The sequence below is a fragment of the Corticium candelabrum genome, chromosome 21, assembly GCF_963422355.1.
Source record: "Corticium candelabrum chromosome 21, ooCorCand1.1, whole genome shotgun sequence".
Lineage (NCBI taxonomy): Eukaryota > Metazoa > Porifera > Homoscleromorpha > Homosclerophorida > Plakinidae > Corticium > Corticium candelabrum.
Window position 1 is genome coordinate 5241997 of NC_085105.1, and position 20548 is coordinate 5262544.

The window sequence follows — 20548 nt, forward strand, 5'->3', positions numbered from 1 at the left end:
GTAAAGTCTGTTCCAGAATTAAAGTCACCTCTGGTTTTGAGAGTGGCCTAGGATACCTAAAACCTGTTTACAATGCACGCCGCGAAACTCAACGCAGGCGGTGCCGTACACAAAAATGGCCTTGCGGGTATCGTCAACATGCTGACACAGACCATGAATGTTGGCGGTGCCGCGCCGCATTGATAGAATCAGGTTCTATTTGAGTGACACTGACTTCTGTGGAGGAAGTTACATGGATCATTGACGGTAAAGCCTGGTTCAGGATGCACGTCAAGCAGCTCAACACGGTGCCACATCACACCAGCGGCAGCTGCACCATGTTGCACAGCATTGCTCTCTGTTCACAATGTAAGTGGTGTCGCACTATATCATCCGCAGTAATCTGACCTGTAAGATGGATATCTATGAATCACCGGCACTACTAGCTATTGTCTGATTGGTCTGCTTACTGCCAATGACACGTGCAACTTCCGCACTGCAGTGCCGCTTAAATAGAACCGGATTCTATGAATGCAGTACGGTACCGCTAATGTTTGCAGTTGGCATTGGCATGTTCATGATACTCTTGGTGCCATTGATTGTTGTGGTGCATCATCGCCTGCATTAAGCTGCGTGCCGTGCATTATGAACAGTTGTTGTGGTTTGGCACTGTCATTGTTGAGCTGCGTGGCATGCATCGTGACTCGAGCTTAGCACCCTATAATGTACTGAATACTCTATTGTTGTAGCAATCACTTTAGGTGTTTCATTGCTGCTGTTGGAATAACCTGCAAGTAAACTAAACAGAATAAAGCCCGCCGTAGCTGTGTGACTTTATGAACTTTAGTTACAGTCATGTGCGCATGGCCAAGAACCTGAAGTTCAGGGGCCAAATCTAAGAATGTGGCACTTTGCAGGGGCCAAGCCACTCATGACTGGCAAATATAAATTAATTTTAATTAAGTAGATAACAATGGCAAGGATCATACATGTAAATTACCTTGGCAGGTACAGGGTATTCTGGATGCACTCTCACAATCAAATTGTCTCTGTGGGTCTCTATTATGACAAGAATAACTACATCTATGTCAGGCTCAGGCTTGGACAGCTATTTCCACTCACTCAATTGATTACGATTGTCAGATCATCCTGAAGTTGCTGAGGGGTTGCAAAAAATGTCTGGGGTTGCATTTGGCCAAAGTTGAATACCCTACAACAACTTTTTCGTGTGTGGAACAAATCATGGTGTATTTGTGGAGCCAGACCGCATTTCACAATTTGTTTTTGGTATAGATAGACTTGATGTGATACACAGATTAATTTGCATGAATCTTGAAATTTCTTGTCATAGGAAAATTTATTGTCTCACAAATAAGTACTTTTAGGAGGTAGAGTAGTAAACTAAAACTGTCTCATCTATCTTAAGCAGTTTGTAGTTATGTTTTTTGAATAAATGCTTCATTTAGTTGGAGATTTGTTTGACGTCAAGATGTTGGCACTCTGTGAATGGGTGTGTACTGAAGCTTACTGGAGTATATCTGAGAGGTCTCATTTATATATGTACGTCATTGAGGCTGTATACACTAGATGTATGAATAAAAGGAAAGCTATTCCTTTCTCCGTAGCTGCTGTTTAGTAAAATGAAGTTACTTGCATTTTTTTAAATTTTAATTCTTTGTCAAATGATGTATTTTATTAGTGCTATCTTTTATTGCTTTTAGACATCAATGCTCTTGGAGAGATTGCAGATATGCCCAAGTTGCTGTCTGTAACCATTTCATCTCTTAGATCAGGTATGATTGTGTTACTATAGTAGCTTATGAGTTACATGGACTTGCTTTATCAAATAGTTGTTTTGTAGATGACAGCGAGTTGGTCTATTGGGCGTTAGGTTTGCTGCATGAGCTAATTATGAAAGGTTAGGTTTAGTATTGAGCATGCTGTTGCTAGTTGATGATTAGGTTTGTTTTTAGACATCCAGAGGGAAGCAGCTGTCCGTGTCCCCGGCCTTATGAGGACTTTGAGTGTTTTACTGTCTAACCAGGATTCACAATACCAGAAACTCGTTCTTAGGATTCTTAGTGTACTTGCACTCAAACATGGTGTGTTGGTTGTTAGTGTACATATAGTTTGTCTTATTTTTGTATTGCTATCATTTCTTAGTTGATTTTAAACATGAACTTTTGGAATCAGTGGGAATACTGAAACGACTGCCTGTGTATTTAGCTTCAGGAGATGATGATGTGTCACATTGGGCTCTGATACTAGTCCATGATCTGGTCATGACTGGTTAGTGAATCTTTTTGCCGATTTGTTTTTATTTGCCTATGGTTGATGTTTAGGAGAAGATGCTATTGCTCAAATACTTAATGTCGCTGATGTTGTTAAACCCATTGTTCCAATGGTGAGATTGCCAAGAATGAGAAGAGTGAAGATAGCAGCAGAGACATTGGGGTTTCTTTGCTCTAGTGGTAAGGTGTATAGCTTTGTGGAGTCTAGTGTGATTGTTGGTGAAATATTGCTTTTAGAGAGATACCATGGTGTTGTTTTGGAGGCAGGGTTGACAGATGCATTGGTTTATCTTATGTCTTTGAATGACTCAGATCTTCAGTACTGGACTGCAACTTTGCTACTTACTGTTGTCATGACATCAGGTAAACACGCATGCAGTGACATAAAGCAGACATATAGTCAAACTGAAAGCATTTGCTGTGACGTTGAGTAGGCATGTGCAAAGAAAATTAGGCCTAGGTCTGAAAACTATATACATTATGGAACTACATAAATTATCTAGGACATGATACATGAATATTTGCAATACAAACTTAGGGTCATGACTTTGTGCCACAAGCCAACTGTTATTGTAACAGAAGTCATAAACTGTTCTACTAAATTTAGCTTGCACGTACACACTACAGATTGACAGTTTTGACAAGTACATGTGATTTGCATGCACATGCACCCACCTACAGACTCTTGCAAAATTATAAATCCACCCTACTCACGTGACGACAAAATGTGTGAATGGTGTAAAATGATACCAGGAGTTCCTTTCATGATTACTTTGAACTATCAACATATAGCAATACTTGTGTTCTTACAGTTAGAGCTACAACTAAATAATTTTGTTCGTCTTTCACTAAAGAAATCAAAGTGCGTTTGTCTGGCAGTAAACCACAAATGTCCAATCTAAACAGTTTCCTTCGTATGCTTTCTAATACTGAGAGAACCTAACATTAAATTCATCGTTAAGTTGCTAGAAATTGCCGTTTCGTCTTTGTTTGGCAGCAAATGAGCAAATTGTTTATGATGTAACAAACTCATTCTTATGATCTGTAATTGTTTAAAAACCAAACAAAAGCACTAAATCTATGCACTAATTATTACAAGACGCAAAACTGTTGGCTTCAATGTTATTTCTTACTGTATAACGTAGAAATTCCTAAATTCGTTACTTCCGGTTATATTCTGTGATGGCTCAGAATAGTGCAAGTTGAGACAATGGCGCCAAATTGTCCTGTTTTATACGCTGTTGGAGCTCACAGAGCGGCGAACGTTGGCAACTCTACAGTTCAGTTATCATTTTTTTCCAATTTCCGTCCTTGAATCGATTCTTTGCGTTGTTCGTGTGTAATCATGCCTCAAGGAAAGCAGTGCAGCCCCATGACTCTGCAAGAAATAGAAGTCCATCTTGAGAACGAGTTGTCAGAACGTGAAGTGGCAGGAGTTGTAGGAGTCTCTCGTTGAGTGATTCAGAATGTCATCAGACGCCTTCAAAATGGCAGCATCGACTACAAAAGAAGACCAGGCCGAGGTAGAAAAACAACAACTTGAACTGACCGACATATCGAATTTGCTGTTCTTCGAGATCGCCAAGTCACTCTGCGAGAGCTTCAAGCAGACTTGACTGTCGTTACTGGCCAACCTGTGTCACATTCCCTCATTAGTAGACGCCTGTCAGAGAAAGGTCTCAACGCTCGACGACCTCGTAAAAATCCACACTGCGTTTTCCACGAGAGAGTCGCTTCGTGCAAATGACGTCAATGTTCTTGAGTGGCCGTCTCGCTCTCCATATGCCACTCCAATAGAACATCTGTGGCTCTGGCTGAAAGTGAGGGTAAATCGTCTGCACCCTCGAACAACAGCCGATCTCTGGGCGGCGGTGCAGACAGCGTGGGCGTCAATTCCTGTTGATCTTGTACAGACTTTAGTTGACAGTCTTCCGCGTCGCGTAGAAGCGATACGTAGAGCTAAAGGCGGTTGGACGAAATGCTAGATAGTAGTGTGTAAATATTAACGAGTTCTTGCTTAGAAACCAATTACACTAAACACCACAAATTTGTTTACTATGATAAAATATTCACTTTACAGCACATGCGCAGACAAGATTTAGGAAGATAATGATGTTTTTCCCCAACTTGGCAACTTTAAATTCTCTAGTCAAGGTGTGAAGGAGATTGAATTTAGACTTAGATAAACAGCAAATAATTTTGTAATGAAAATATAACTTAGAAGCTTCTCTGTGACTGACTAGGCGGTCAAAAACACAATAAAATGTACAACAGGTAGGGTGGATTTATAATTATGCAAGAGACAGTAGTTAAAACGATTTGTGTTATAGTAAGCAGTTGAATCATCAGATTCCGTTTAGGTCCACCTATCTGTATTTCGAGACTGTTATACACTTAGCTGTTGAGTCATCAATTCTGTTTCTCTCAGAGAATTAGTACATTCTCCTTTTGTTTGTGTTATTTGCGGACAAAAGATTGGCACTGCGGACAGGGTTTCAGGAAATGTCTGGCCGTTACGACAGTTGATCGGGCCAGCTACAAGAGAGGCTATGGAAAATGGGCATGTTTCTATATGGGTCAAATGTAAGGTATACCAGGCTATAGTACTTTCTTCCCTAGTGTATGAAACCTGGACAGTCTATAAAGCTCAAGTAGACAAATTACATACATACATACATACATATATATATATATATATATATATATATATATATATATATATATATATATGATGAGACAGCTGTGGCAAATCATGAATGTGTTGCTCTGTTTGACAAGATCAGGAATAAAGAGATCCTCTATCTGATGGCCTACCTTCTATGATGGAAATGCTCATTGATAAAGACCTATAATGGTTGGGACATATACACAAAACAGACAACAGAAGACTCCTCAGGCAACTCCTTTACTCGCAACTATGCATGTGGAAAGAAACCAAGGAAGACCTAGACTGAGATTCAAAGATATTGCAAAAAATATGAATTGGAAAGGAATTGATCATAACAGATGGCAAACTCAAGCGAAAAACTGACCAGTTTGGAAAAGCTTATCAAGCCATGCCAAAGCCATGAACAGTCATAGTCACATCGACATGTGATGTCTGTAGCTCAATCATGAGTGAGTGGTATACGGAGTGTGGAAGCATTGGTACCTTTAGTTTGCAAATTCAAGTGTAGAATGAGCAAAGATATAATTTTCTTGGTCAAGGAACTTACATGCAATTGCCTCTCTCGACTGAAGAGTCGAAACGAGTACCTGGTTTTGACCGAAGATGGACAGACCGCTGGCTTTGGCAAAGAACATCATGCCACATACGGGTACTGTGGGCTTGAGATCTAATCCCAAAGCTGTGCCAAAGTCATTGCCATTGGATGCTCTGGCCAAGAGCCAAGGGGTATACATACATCAGCACAGTTTGGAAACTCTGAGTAGCATTGGAGGCCTCAACTAGAAATAGGCAGGGGTACTGTACTTCTTCAGATAACCATTTAGAGGGCACAGCTATTTGGCCATTTTGTGTGTGCACACATCACAGATGTGGGTGCATCCTTGTGTGTGTGTGTGTGTGTGTGTGTGTGTGTGTGTGTGTGTGTGTGTGTGTTTGTTTGTTTGTGTGTGGGGTGTGGGCAGGCGGGTGGGCTGGCGGGTGGGCAGGCGGGTGGGCTGGCGGGTGGGCGGGCAGGCGGGTGGGTGGGTGGGCACAGTTGTCAGGGTGTGTGCATATGTGTTCAGACTTGGGGAACCCAATAGATTTGTTCATTAGAAGGTAGTTGGTTATGGTAAGTAGCTTTACTTGTGGTGACTGCATTGAAATGTAGTTTAGGCATGTGTCTTTTAAATAGGTTGATTGGTAGATGTGTATGTATACTTTCTTTATGTGCTATTGAGTCGCTTTAAGGTTGTAGCTTAGGCTGTATGGTAGATTGCTGTTGTGGCCTGCGTATATAGATTCTACAACATCTGCATCTTTGACATTTTTGAATTCAAGATGAAAATTGTAATTGGTTCAAAGAATCTGTGTCAGTGCTAGAATAGAGTGGCAAAATTTACAATTGTATTGTACTGCCAAAATGAAGGAAAACATGAGATATTTGGTCCACCAAAGATTGAATCATTGCAGCACCAGCTGACTAGTAGCTAAAGTTTAACACATACTCCAACTACCTTTTACTAACGCTTTAGTCTTGGTAAATTTGTACATTACGGTGATATATAGATAACGCAAAAGAAAATGCTATTCACAGCGGTATAATTCAAAGACTAATTGACTTGGTTTTTCAACCAACCAGTAATTGCCACATGGAAGCACTAGCTGCTAAAGTCTTGGTCATGATAGGACTTCTTGGTATGAACATGCATCAAACAGCTACTTGTTATTGGATGGGTGTTAAGCAATGTCATTTATATTTTACAGATAGGTCAATTACTATTGCTGTCAGCTCATCTGGTCTTGGTGGTGATGCTGCTGCAAATATTGTCATTGAGGGCATGGATATGAGTCCTAATCAGAATGGAGTTTGATTTCACTGTTGTATTGCGCATAATGTAGTTTGTGTTGATTTCACATTGTTTTAGTTCAACGTTGTCACAATGAACTCTAACAGTTTGTGTGTTGAACACTGTGAATCATTTAGTCCTTTTGATCAAGATGAAAATGAAAGAATGAGGCATTTCTTTGAAAGCCTAGAAAATGAATCTCTAGTGTTTCTAGCAGTAAAGACTGACATTGAAAGCACTCTTTCTGGTTTGTTTGCTTAAATGCACCTGTTTGGGTGGTTTAATTAGAAGATCACTTGTTGTACAGGAGATGCTTTATGTTTACTCAGTGACTCTTTCTATGAGTTTCCTGTGCTGTCTTCAGGGGAATCATTTGTTGCAGTCGTTACAAAGGGTTTCCACTGTGACTTTCATCGGAGTGTACAGAAACCTGTGTGCTTGCAGCTGAGCCTTAACATGGGTATGAAACAAATTTGGGGTATAAGATCAATCAAAGTGCAGAGCTGTTGCTTTTAGGCATGTTGGTTAATGAGCGTGTGCAGCATCATGTTGTTGATAATATTTTTGAACGTTTGTTGTGCGATGAAAACAAGAGCATGGTACAAACTAGCAGTGGACATATTGTTGTATGTAGGCTTATGCATTGACTAAATATTGATGATTGCAGGACTTGGAAGTCTTGAACATACTTTGTCGTAGCTCTTATCACAGGAAATATGTTTCAGCATGTGATGGTTTATTACCTCTGCTTGCATCTGGTGTCAGGTCAGCTCTATTTTAACTTGGTTTATTACATTTACATCTCGTGTAGCCTGTGTTACGATCTTTTTAGAGATATGTTGCTTCACCATAATTGGCAGATGGATGTGACCATGATGGCGAAGGGTGCTACAACCTGTCGTTTACTGTGTACTTTGTCATATGATGGTTGGCATATTGTACTCTGACTCTTATTGGGATACCGATGTTGACCAGTCTGCTTTTAGATCAGATTGCAGCACAAATGTTATCAGATGGCATTGTCAGTTTATACTCTCTGTTATTGGTTGTGTTGTTAACTCATATGCAGAATGTTCAAAGTGGCTCGTTGTCAATGAGGCATGTAATGCCTATGACTTTGAGTACTTATCAAATTTCTACAGAACTGATTGAGAAAGCTAACAGTTACAAATGGAACAGGCACAGAGGATCAGAACCTCTGATCTCATCTTTTGCTTATTGTGATTCTCAGTCTGCCTTAACTAGTCGCTCAGTACCTCCTGACTTGTCTGGTGATATACCTGCGCCATCTGTACGAATCATCAGTCAGGCCTCTACAGTGGGGGAGACAGAAAGACTTCGAACGCAGCAGAGCATGATTTCATTTGATGAAAACGATGAAAGTATAGCTGCCACAGCTGGTATGTTTTGTTGATAAAATTATTTTATTATTTGTTTTTCTGTAGTTATGTTTTGGTAATTTTGGCAGGATCTGTTACTGGTAGGTGTAGTGAAATGTCAAACACAAGACAAGAAACAGCTTTTCCTGAATGTATGCAAGTTTCACTCATAAATCATTTGTTTTTTGAAAGTTTCAATGTTAGGTCAGGATGATCAAGCGCCTTTTTGTGACCTGAGAACTAGTGCAGTCACCAGTCAATTATCAGATCTGCTTGAAGATTGTTCTCAAGGTAGCATATGAACTAGTCAAATAGTAACTTAATTGTTTTATTTTGGGAAGTTTTTTCTCCTTTCCTCTGCTCTCCTCCACTCTCCCCTTTTCTCCCCTCTTCCTCTTCTCCCCTTTCTCTCTTTCCTTCTCTTTTCCTTCTCCTTCCTTCCCCCTCTCCTCCCACTTTCCTCTCCCCTTTTATCTTCTCTCCCCTTTTATCTCCTCTCCCCTCTTCTTTCCTCTTCTTCCCTCTCCTCCCCTCTTCCTCTACCCGCTTCTCTCTTTTTTCCTCTCTTTTTCCCCTTCTTCCTCTCCCCTCCTCTCTTTCCCCTTTCTTCTCCCCTTTCTATTTTCTTCCCACCCCTCTTCTTTCTCCCCTTTCGTTCCCTCCTTTTTCTCTCCATTTACCCTCTTCTCTTTCTCTTCATTTACTCTCTTCTCTTTCTCTCCATTTACCCACTTCCTTCTCTTTGTCCTCTTTCTCATCTCCCTCTTCTTTCTCTATTTCCTTCTCTCGTCACCCTGATTCTCCTTTCTCCTCTTCTTCTGCCTCTCCATTTCCCGTCTCTTCTTTTCTCTTTCTTTTTTCTCTTCTCTCGCACATTCACATCAATGCATGCACCATTGAAACACTCTGATGCACATTATTGGAGGATTGCTTATGTTTTGGTTGTTCTATTCAGGTGTTTGCAATGAAGATGAGGGTAGCAATCTTGCTTATTCAATCATGCACTCATCATTACTATCTTTGGCCAATTGTGCCAAACTATTTACTCATTGTATGACCTTATATGCTGAGGTTGTATATTAGCTTGAAAAATGATATTTTTATTTGATGCAGGTAAGTCGGATTTTATTACTGCAGGGGGTTTACATGCTCTTTGGGCAGTTTTGCTAAATCCTGACAGTTGTGGTGCAGGCCAGGTGAGTCTTGTATTTGTATATGACACAACTGTTATTGTACTAATTTGGATTTTAGATGGCAGCAGCTCGTGCTATGTTTGACTTAGCTCAAGCTAATCTTCAAGGTCAAGAATTTTCTGAATGCCTAGAGCTAGTGGAGGCACGTGGTGGTGGTTTAGTTGTAAGTGGAGATCGATTTAGAGTAAGTTTTGTACTAATTGACTGGCTGCTTATCAGTACACAGATAGCTCTTTTGCAGATAAGGAATGAAAATTGGACATTTGAAAGCATCACATCTAATCACCCTGTGCCAATTGGACTAGCATTATTTGGAGACACTTTTAATGTCGGCATTAATGGCTGGTACTATGAGGTAAGACTTATGAGGTAAGACTTAAATTATATTGTTTTGTTTGATGCTTACTTTTGTAGGTCACTTTACTGTCGTCTAAGGTAATTCAAATTGGTTGGGCAAGTTCAAAAAGTTCTTTTGATCCTCAGAGAGGTACTAGTTTGTGTAACTTATTCATAGTTAATGTTGTCCAGGTTTTTGCACTATTGGTAGGGCTAGGTGTTGGAGATGACATGCACTCTTATTCATTTGATGGAGCCAGATGTCGTGCTTGGCACAAGTCTGCTTCTGGTCATGAGGTTTGAATTCTACTCTTAATTAATTAATGTTGCATACAATCTGTTATTGAGTCAATATGTTGTACTTGATCAGATATGCAGATTTGGTCATGAGTGGCAGGAAGGTGATGTAGTTAGCTGTCTGCTGTATAGGTTGGATTGGGTTAGCTGGTTTTGTGGTTTATTTTTACATAAGTTACATTTATAGTACTGGAGCAATATCATACTGGTTGAATGGAGAGGATCTTGGAGTTGCATTTACAGGTGCTCTAACATGTGTTAACTAGTACTAAAATTATTTTAGTCATTCGTATTCACAAACTATGAAAGGACTTTTCTAATTTAGGTGTTGCACTGGATGAGGACTGGTTTCCAACTCTGTCTTTGTCTAGCGAGCAAGAGTGTGCTGTGAACTTTGGTGATTTCGCTTTCAAGTTGGTCTCTTGAATTCACAGTTTATTAATTAAATTCCACATGAGGTATTAATTGATTTGTCATGTCTGAAATTGAAGATACAATCCACCAAGTGGATTCTGTCCAGTGGCTGCTGCAAGCAGGCTACTGAAGCCAGTTGAAGGAAAGAGAAAGCAATCATCAGAAGATCTGGATTCAAGTTGGCAAAAAGATGGCAAACATGTTGATGTATTATCTAGATCTATTACTTGACATGGTATAATTTGTGGTAACAATGCTGTACGTAGAGTCCACCAGTTACTCTTTTATATTATGAAGTTCAATTGACAAGAGTTATGGAAGAGTATGAGTTGTTACATTTCTTGAACGTTTTTACCATAATGATGTACTTGAACCTACTTTATAGTATTGTGGAGATTGGCTACCAAACTATTGGTGGAGAAACTGTGAGTATACTCACACACAGGGGTTTCCTTTATACTTGTAATCTGGTTCAATTATAGCTTGCAGTTCAGATTTGCTCAAGTGGAATTGACAAAGTATCATGCAGTCACGAGAACTTGGTATATGTTTGCCTGTTGATGCTTCTTGTATATTAAAGTGTAGTTGCTATCGCTGACACATCGTTTAGATATCTGGGAAAACTATTGGTTGTGGCATTGGTGCTGTTGCATTCATGTCTTCATCTCTTTGTTTGTATTTGACTCTTGGTGGACAATGGACTGGTGAGTGTTTTTCAAATAAAATCAACAGAATACTTGCATTGCTTTTAAATTAAGGTGAAGTTTATGAAATATCTCTGACATCATTGAAAGATCCTGTTCTACCGCACTTTACTTGTGCTCGATGTTATGCCAACTTTGGTCAGGATCCATTTCTCTATGAGCCAGCAAATGAGGCTAAAGCTAAGTTTTCAACTCTTATGTGTGACTGGACTGAGAGTTTTCACAAAAGCTGCTCAAACAGTGAAAACTAAAACAATTACCGTTCCTTTATTTTGTTCTGAAATCATTTATTCCAAAAATACTGCCACCAGAATTTTGTGAGACAGCTGGAACAGATATACTTAATTGCTGAGTCTTTTGATTTCAGTGTATGCTCTTTATTTTACCATTAGTAATATGTGAACCTCTGTGGAGTGTCGCTTCAAATGAAAGCTAAGAGTAGCTTCTATCTGGAGTAGAGTTGTGATTGAAACTTTGCTATCATCTGCAGACAGCAGAGATCCATAACTTACTGTAGAGGTGTGCTGTTCCTAAATAATTAATTATAACCCACAACGGTACATACAGGTTTTTCTAACTTATATCTTCTAATTTAAAAATAATTGCTATCTAAGCTATCCGGAAGTCAAAAAGGGGAGGAGCTGGCTACGTGAGAATAGTGGATACTCTACAGGATTTGCGTCAGACCTCCAATTTTTTCCAACGCTATAGCTATAAATTCCGAATGTCTTTGTCTGTCGCTTTTACTGTCTATTGGAGCGAACCTTTGACGAGACCCTTCCTATGCATACACCGTACTGTGCGTACTGCGCTGAGATGTTTTGGCACGATCAACCGGAAATGACGCTGATTTTGAGCCAATCACAGACATGATGGTTTGTGATGTCACAATGCAGGTAAGTGGTGTGTACTAAACTTTAGGTTGCTGCGCGCAATTCCCATGGGACTCTACTAAGAGAATGTGCAAACAAGCTCGAGCTCAGAGATGGCTTGACGACTGCGGCAAGGCCACAAAACACGTTACTTTTACAAAGAAATTTACGCTAGCGCTATCTAGACGTGTACGTGCATGACGTGATGTTCTCCGCGATGTCCAAACGCGCTTCCACGTCCGCCTGTGAATGTAATACACATACACATATGTACTCGTAGCATGAATTCTGCTTTTTTCAGCGCCAAGTACAAACCAATCAGCATTCAGTATGATCACGCGGGACTTTCAAACGTTGCAACATAAAGGTATCTGTTGACACGGGAAAGTGCACTGAATCATGGATTCTGGGGTGCCTCAAGTGCAATGGCAGAACTTCTCTTTTCTTGGATATTTCTCCTTTCTTTTGTTAATTAATTAATTACGTGTATAGTGGTTCGTAGTGACTGTTAGGAGTATAACGTGTATATACGGGACTACTCAGCTCATTCTGACTGAACCCAACAATCCAACCCAACAATCGTAGCGTGTAGTCTACGTAATCTTGGGTTCTGCACATTGCGTTCTACGGTTGTGTTTATGATTTCATTGACTTGATAAATGGTGTCAGGAGTCTAGAAACCCACTAATGATGTCTAGTGATGAATATATTCGTAAGCCGGCATCTGTGAAGGCAACAGACACTGCCACAGCAATAGATGTAGATGCAAGTCAACCGGCGATGAGAAGCGATTTTATGCAAAGCGTCGTACCTTTGCCCCGACCTTTAGTTATCAAAGAAGGAGACATGAAGGAAAGCTGGCGGCGATGGCTACAAATTTGGGATTCATACGAAGCTATATCGAGATTAAAAAAGCAGCCTCACGACCTTAGATTAGCAACATTGATAACGTGTATTGGAGAAGACGCTCTAGAGATTTGCAATAGCTTATTTGGTGATGCCGAAGCAACTCATGGCAACATGGACTTTGTTCTTCGAACATTGGAGACTCATTTTATGGGGTTAGTTAATGTTACTTCTACGAACGGTATGTATTTAATCAGCGTAACCAGCAAGACCTTTGAAACGTATTTAAAAGTCTTACGACAATTAGCTAATTAGTGAGAACGTGTAATTACCGAGAAATGACTAATGAGTTATTACGAGACAGATTAGTATGTGGAATTAAGGAAGATTCAATTCGGGAGGTGTTGTTGCAAACGCGAAATTTGACATTGCCTGAGGCTATCGACATTTGCAAATCCGCTGAAATTGCGTCAACTCAGTTGAAGTCAATGGCGGATCTAGAGAAGCAAGAGTCAAAAGTGCATGTTATTAGAAAAAAGCTGCGGAAAGTAAGCCACAAGGAAGAAGTCAAGGTACTAAACGAACAGACGAGAAAAAAGAGTCAGTGCAGCTATTGCGGACAAATGCATTGCAAGGGACGAAATCAACGCTCTGCATATGGACAAAAGTGCCAGTTAAGCAATAAGTACAACCACTTTGCCAGTGTCTGCAAATCTCGAGCGGCCAAGGTTTATTCTGTAACCAAGGATCAAGATAGTGATGAAGACTCTATAACAACTGTGTCCGTCTTATCAAATCAATCTGAGTCAAGTCAAATTTTGAAAGTCAGCGAACAAATTCCGTCTAAGCTGTACGCAACAGTGTATGTTGAGGGACAAGAAGTAAGATTCCAACTAGACACGGGCGCCTCATGTAATGTGATTAGCCAGTCAGATTTGCCTTCTCACGTCCCAATACAAGTCACGTGTCAATCGCTAATGTTATTCGATGCTTCTAAAGTGCAACCGGTGGGCAAATGTACTGTTCGTCTTCTCAATCCTAAGAATGGTCATAAATACAGGGGAGAGTTCGTTGTGGTAGAAAGGTTTGACCTCTCTGTTAGGAGCAAAGAGTATACAGCAGATGAAACTCATGACCATTCGACGTAAAACATCCTTCAGGCATCTGCGGAGATTGGTCACCCACCAGGTGGACAACGTGCAGCTCAACCGCTGACGTTGGATCAGGTCGTACAGCAACATAGTGACGTTTTCGATGATAAGTTGGGACAACTGGAAGAACGAAGACGACTGCATCTGGATATTGATCCTACGGTGACTCCGGTGCAACTACCGGTCAGGCGTATCCCCGTGGCTTTTAAAGATGAGTTGATTACGGAACTTGACCGGCTGGAGCGAGACGGACCTAATGAAAAAATAGATGGACGGACGGATTGGGTCTCCGCTCTGGTAGTTGTGAGAAAGCCGAAGGAGGACTTCGAATTTGCATTGATCCGAAACCGCTAAACCGGGCCCTAAAACGCTGCCATTACCCGATTGCCACAATTGATGATTTATTACCACGGTTGAAAAATACGAAAGTCTTTAGCGTGTGCGATGTTCGAAATGGATTTTGACACGTGGTCCTGGATGAAGAAACAAGCAATCTCACAACCTCCGGCACTCCAATGGGTCGCTATAAATGGAAACGAATGCCGTTTGGGATATCTCCAGCACCAGAAGTATTCCAAAGAAGATTCAATCAAGCACTGGAAGGACTGAATTATATCTATGTTATTGCTGACGACATACTGGTTACGGGCGGAGGTTCCACTCTTGAAGAGGCGAGAACAAATCACGACCAGAATCTACTCGCTTTACTGAAGCGTTGTAGAGATAAAGGTATTAAGTTAAATAAAGAGAAATTTCGATTGAGAGAACAGCAAGTGACATATATGGGCCATATTCTTACAGAAAACGGGCTGAAACCTGATCCAGAAAAAGTTAATGCAATTCTGCAAATGCCTAAACCTGAAAATGTTGAAAGTGTTCGGCGGCTTCTTGGCATAGCTAACTATTTATCAAGATATCTGCCGAAGCTTGCTGATACGTGTGAGCCAGTGAGAGAATTGAGTCGTCCGAATAATGCATGGGAGTCAGACAAACAAGAACGGGCGCTAAGAGAAATCAAACAAGCTTTAATTACAGCACCAGTTCTGAGATATTTCGACACGACAAAACCCACATTAATGGAGTGTGACGCATCCAGTTTGGGATTGGGGGCTGCAAAGATACGATCTCAAAGTAGTGTACAAGAAAGGAAAAGAAATGGTTTTGGCCGACACTCTTTCAAGAGCGTATTTAACGACAGAGAGCAGGAGCAGTAGAGTGGAGAATGGCCTTGAAATTCTGAAGACGCAGTCGACATTTGAAAAGAAATTAGAACAAATTGCAGCTGTAGATTGTTACTTCATTACGACAAGCAAGTTACAAGAGATTCAGCGAGAAACAGCAGTTGATGATACCTTGCAAGCGTTACAAAACGTTATTCTTAACGGATGGCCAGAGGATAAGAAGAGCCTGAAACCTTGTGTCCACCTGTATTTTCCCTTTAGAGACGAGCTTGTCGTTGAAGATGGTGTGGTGTACGGAGGAAATCGCTGTATAATACCTCTCTCTCTTAGACGATTTACATTAGGACGAATACATCAAGCACACATCGAAATTGGAGGATGTGTCAGAAGAGCCAGAGATTCAGTGTTTTGGTCGGGAATTAATGGAGCGATTGCCGATTATGTCGGCAAATGTGAAGTCTGCAGAACATACGAAAGACGACAACCACAAGAAACACTTCTCTATCACGAGATACCGAAACTGCTATGGGCTAAGGTAGGCATAGACTTAATGAGCTTCCATGAGAGGAACTATCTTATTGTAGTAGATTACTTTAGCAGATTCATAGAAGTGGATCCGCTAATTGACACTACGTCAAAGACGGTCATATCAAAATTAAAGGCTCAGTTTGCCCGTCATGGAATTCCCCAGAGGGTGGTGACAGATACCGACCCACAGTTCTTCGCTAGTGAATTTCAACAATTCGCTAAAAAGTGGGAATTTGATCATATAACAACAAGTCCGTATCATTCCCAAAGCAACGGCAAAGTGGAAAGTGCAGTGAAAATATGTAAGCATCTGATGGTGAAAGCCCTAGAGGCACGGGAAGACCCGTGGATGGCTTTGTTGGATCAACGAAATACACCACCGCAAGGAACAACAAGTCCTAACGGGCTGTTGCCTATGAAGCCCGATCTACTTAAGTGGTCGAGGGGATCTCCCAACAATTAGCCAAACAGAAAGAAACTCAAGCAAAATATTACAATCAAGGTGCTCCCTCTTATCGTACCAGGAACTGTCGTTCGCATAGAACCATTGAAAGGAAAGAAACAGAGTTGGAAGAAAGCTGTGGTAATAGAGCAAACTAGAGAACGATCGTAGAAAGTTTGAACAGAGGATGGTGGAATATATAGGCGGAATCGACGACAATTGAAGATTACGAATGAGGCAATACTGAATAACCCGACTACGCTAGTGAATAATGACGACGTTGGCTTAGAACAAGTAGCAGCGGAATCCAGTGTCAACCTGCCACCGCAAGACTGTCAACTTCAGGCAGAGTCTCTGGTCACTTTGAAGAGTCATACAACTAGCGACCAACAAGAAGAGGAGAAGTAGGAACTATCAGAACAGACTATCAACTAGAGAAGTGGCCGCGAAACCAAATTATCTGCGAGACTATATCTGCGACAATGACTACGACGCGTAGATAGATGGGTGTAAGTGTTGCTGGGTACTAGTATTTGATAACTTTAATTAAGAAGGGGAATGTTAGGAGTATGACGTAGTATATATGGGACTACCCAGCTCATTCTAACTGAGTGCCGGTAGCGTATAGTCTACTTAATCTTGTGTTCTGTACATTGGGTTCTGTACATTGCGTTCTAAGGTTGTGTCTATAATTTCACTGACTTGATACACTCGCGTTGTTGGTAAATACTTTAGGACCGCACCCTCAAAATCCAAACGGGCGCCCCCGGCCTGCTAAAAGATCCTGGGGAACCCCCCGTGCGAGCACACACACACATCTTTAGACCAAGAGCTGCCATATAGGACCACGCCCCTTTCTGTTGTGTGACCCGGATTATAACCCTCGCTATGCTCTAGACTCGTACCCAGTCCTCCTCCTCGCGCGCGCCCCACGTGTTTTGGCACGTGCTTTTTATTCCACTTGCCAGGAGAAGGACTGGTAACATATTATGTCATGTGACCATTTATTATGTTACCAGTCCTCCTGGCAAGTGGAAAAAAGCACGTACCACAACACGTGGAGCGCGCGCAAGGAGGACTGGGTACAAGTCTAGCTATGTTCGACGATTATACACACCTGTCCGAAATTATGTGAAGTCACGCGGTGAGAGTGTGACGTCATAAAGTTGATGGTGTCATATCAACTTTTAGTCGTTTGTGCCCCCTTCAGCCAAACTTGATCCGCCACTGCTTCATTACGCAATTTTAGACGGTACCTCTAGGATCTACCTACCACACAGCTGCAGAACTTTCCGAGAGTTGAAGCCTACATAGTTATAGCCTGAGAAGTGTTTAAAACAACACCATGGACTACATTGATCTTTAGTATTCTTGTTAGAGATCACAGCATCCTTTCCTATGCTCAGTCACTTTTTCAACAGTACAAACTGTGCTGCTTGTGTTGTTACCAGTTGTTTAGATGAGCCTTAATTAATTAACATAAATTAAAAGGTCTTGTTTTAGGCAGCACATTGAAAACTGCGCATGTTCAAAATGTCACGTGGTTATATTGCTTTTCTGTCAGTTGTTTTTCAGGTTGAAAGATCTGAGCATCAAGAAATTTAGCTGGTCTGGCAGAGCAGAATATAAGGAATTTCTTTGTCCGGACAAACAGGTTTGCCGAAGCCACGCCCATTTAGACCACGCCCATCCTAACAAATTTTGAGCCCGCAAACAACACTTTATTTCTATTATTTGACATATATACAAAGCATGACAATAACCAGAACAACTTTGAGACAACATACCTGCAAAGCAATCTTTTATTGCACTACAATAAAGTGACAAAATTATGGAACCTCAAAAGACAAACTTGAAAGTGCACTATAATTATTTGAGACATTAGCAGAACATTAATAGGGAAACCTAGCACAACGATGTGCAAAATTGTATTCAGTCAGACCTTCTGGAAAACTATTTGTAGACGCTGTCTTAGAGGATTATGCCACACGTCCCAGTCATCTAAACTAAAGCTGCTAGTGCTATCGTTTTGGGTCAACTCTCCAGTTTTCCTTGCTCTGTATTGCTTTCTGAAACCTTGATTAGGACAGCAGTTGGCCTTGCATCGTTCCCACAACAGCTGAATAGCGGCGTCAGCGTGAAAGTCTTGAAGTGATGGTCCTTCATGGTATCCTTCCGTAAGGTCAGACAAGGTGGTGTTGTTCATGCTGGTGTACCGGTCTGTCTTGATCAGTTTCAGCGATGAAAACATCCTTTCAACATGTGTGGTAGTTAAGGGGAGACTAATACTATGTCTGGACAGGTGTCAAGTATGTACCACACAGACTCATAGCACACCTTGCTGACGTGCAGATATTTTCTAGCATAATGGACTACCTCCTCAACATGAAGAGCAAGAACATTAACCCCTTTGCTTTCTAATGGTTTGGCAAAATGAACGGCAAGCGTTTCTACAGCTTCTCTAACCTCTGCATTATCATGAACGTTTTTGTCGTCACTATCTTGCTCAGAAGTTTGAACTTTAGGTTTTCTTTGCCATGCTTGGGTGTCAAGAAAGGCAATTATATGACAAAGAAGTTTTGGTGTCACGCCAACCTAGTTGCTCCTTCATTTATTATCAAAGCATACTAAATCAGTATTCACCTTTTCTGTAGTTACTTAGTGCGTTGACAGAATAGTCTGCCAAAAGGCTCTTTGAAAGAAACCGTTTAGGATCTTTCCAGAACGACTGGAATTTTCAAAGAAACAGCAGTCACTGCTATTTGACAATGACAAGAAAGAAAACATTCACAAATCAGGATGTTTGATTACCGTCTTGGGGACGATGTTTCTACCAATTCTTGTCCTCATATTTGGTGCTGTGCTACACGCATTCTAGGTAAAAATTTGTATTTTACGGCAACTGGTGTCTCAGTAACCCATCTCACCACTTCACACAAAAGCTTATATACTGTCTATGACACAATGAGTGTGAACTTTGAAAATCTGTAATATCTCTCTGTTTTTTGGACCTTGGTGATGATCTCAAATGGTTAGAAACCACAAGGTCTGGCATCTGTTTACTAAATTATTTAAGCCCTTCCTACAAAGGAAACCAAAAGATAACACTTTTTGCATATCAAGGACATATTAGCCAAGTAGAAAGGGTTATTATCCAATTATCTAGTGAGATCAAGGCATCATCAACTGGAACCACTTAAGATAATTGGTGTAACATGCTCTAATAAGCACACCTGGTGTGGCCTCTACCTCATTACTCACTTCCTAGTTCAGGCTTACGGGGAATAGAAAGATAGTAGATGTACCCCAAGAAAACATACTCTCTGATAGTGCACATAGTCTAACTTATGAGTGTCCGAATCATGCCATTTGGGTGTGACCGTTCCAGTAGCCAATGTCCGGACAACACAATATAAGGCGGGACATGGACTTGTTTTGACCGGACAATGTCTGGTGTCTGGGCGTTATATTCCCCTCTGGTCACAGCAATCCAAAATGCCATGAAAGACAGCATTGTATATTATACAATGAGTTGAAATCACAATGCCCTTAATTAATTAAAGCCTAATAAGTTTGTAGAGAACATTGTTAAGTAAGCACAACTCATCTTTGCCTAGCACCATTCTCTACATTCGAACGTTCTCAAACACAGCAGCCCAATCCGCCTGCACATTTACAGCAGAGTGAGCCTGCAAGCAATGATATGGTACCAAACCACAAGATGGCACAAACTTCCAAAATACCACATACTTTCTTGGAAAGTTGAATGACTCCTTTGACAAAATTTGCTCCAAATAGTGCTTGCCGTTTTGCTATCACTTCACTGAAAGCAATGATCATCAACCTCAACAACAATGACAAAATTAAACAATTGAATAATTAACGCCTGCATTTGTACTTGTAAACTAAAGATTTTGAAATATTCAGTCTTCTGCCAGAAGTGAGCTGCAAAAGAAAAGCATAAAGTAAAAACTCCATTTTTGCCAAGCGTAGTAATAATACTGTACTGTAATGCATTGAACTAATGATCAGCACCCCTCAGAGTAACTGCTTTCGTTGCCTTTAAGTATCTTCTATTAGTGATATTCCATGAACTACTAGTGTACTCTGAAGCCAGTTCATGAGAATGAGAAAAAGGATGCGTATTTTATCAACCATTGGGCGTCCTCACTTCTAGGACATTGCTGGCGTTGCGGGGAACAGGTGTATCAACGTCGCAGAATTCGATTTGTCCACGAATGATAAGCGTCTTTTTCAAGACCCGGATATACACAAAAATATCTTCTCTTTTCCGATGTCGCCCGCAATAAACGACACGCTCGGCGCATACCGTCCGAAGTCAGCAACGAGCAGTTTAAATTCGGTGGAGATCTGATAGGCCGTTACGAAGATATTCGCGCGCGAGCGGAGGCGGGTTCCATCCGCAGGAAATCATGTC

General features: G+C 41.0%; 2 protein-coding genes across 2 annotated transcripts; both read left to right on the plus strand.

Moving 5' to 3' along the window:
- The first annotated feature begins 1704 nt into the window (after positions 1-1704).
- On the plus strand, positions 1705-11597 carry LOC134196487 (uncharacterized). Its single transcript, XM_062665630.1, has 31 exons — positions 1705-1772; positions 1841-1897; positions 1953-2081; positions 2143-2268; positions 2322-2450; positions 2508-2633; positions 6487-6615; positions 6685-6785; positions 6846-7014; positions 7075-7227; positions 7284-7366; positions 7435-7532; positions 7600-7694; positions 7754-8167; positions 8236-8298; positions 8351-8437; positions 9102-9197; positions 9260-9342; positions 9398-9523; positions 9581-9694; positions 9754-9826; positions 9887-9972; positions 10046-10104; positions 10160-10215; positions 10298-10385; positions 10464-10593; positions 10653-10708; positions 10772-10811; positions 10869-10928; positions 10997-11090; positions 11145-11597. Exons 1-31 carry the CDS (start codon positions 1730-1732, stop codon positions 11339-11341), a joined length of 3360 nt encoding a protein of 1119 aa, XP_062521614.1. The 5' UTR covers positions 1705-1729; the 3' UTR covers positions 11342-11597.
- A 2877-nt stretch (positions 11598-14474) lies between these two features.
- Positions 14475-16131, plus strand: LOC134196205 (uncharacterized protein K02A2.6-like). Its single transcript, XM_062665281.1, has 2 exons — positions 14475-15090; positions 15158-16131. The coding sequence occupies exons 1-2, from the start codon at positions 14475-14477 to the stop codon at positions 16129-16131; spliced, it is 1590 nt and encodes a 529-aa protein (XP_062521265.1).
- Positions 16132-20548: the final 4417 nt, after the last annotated feature.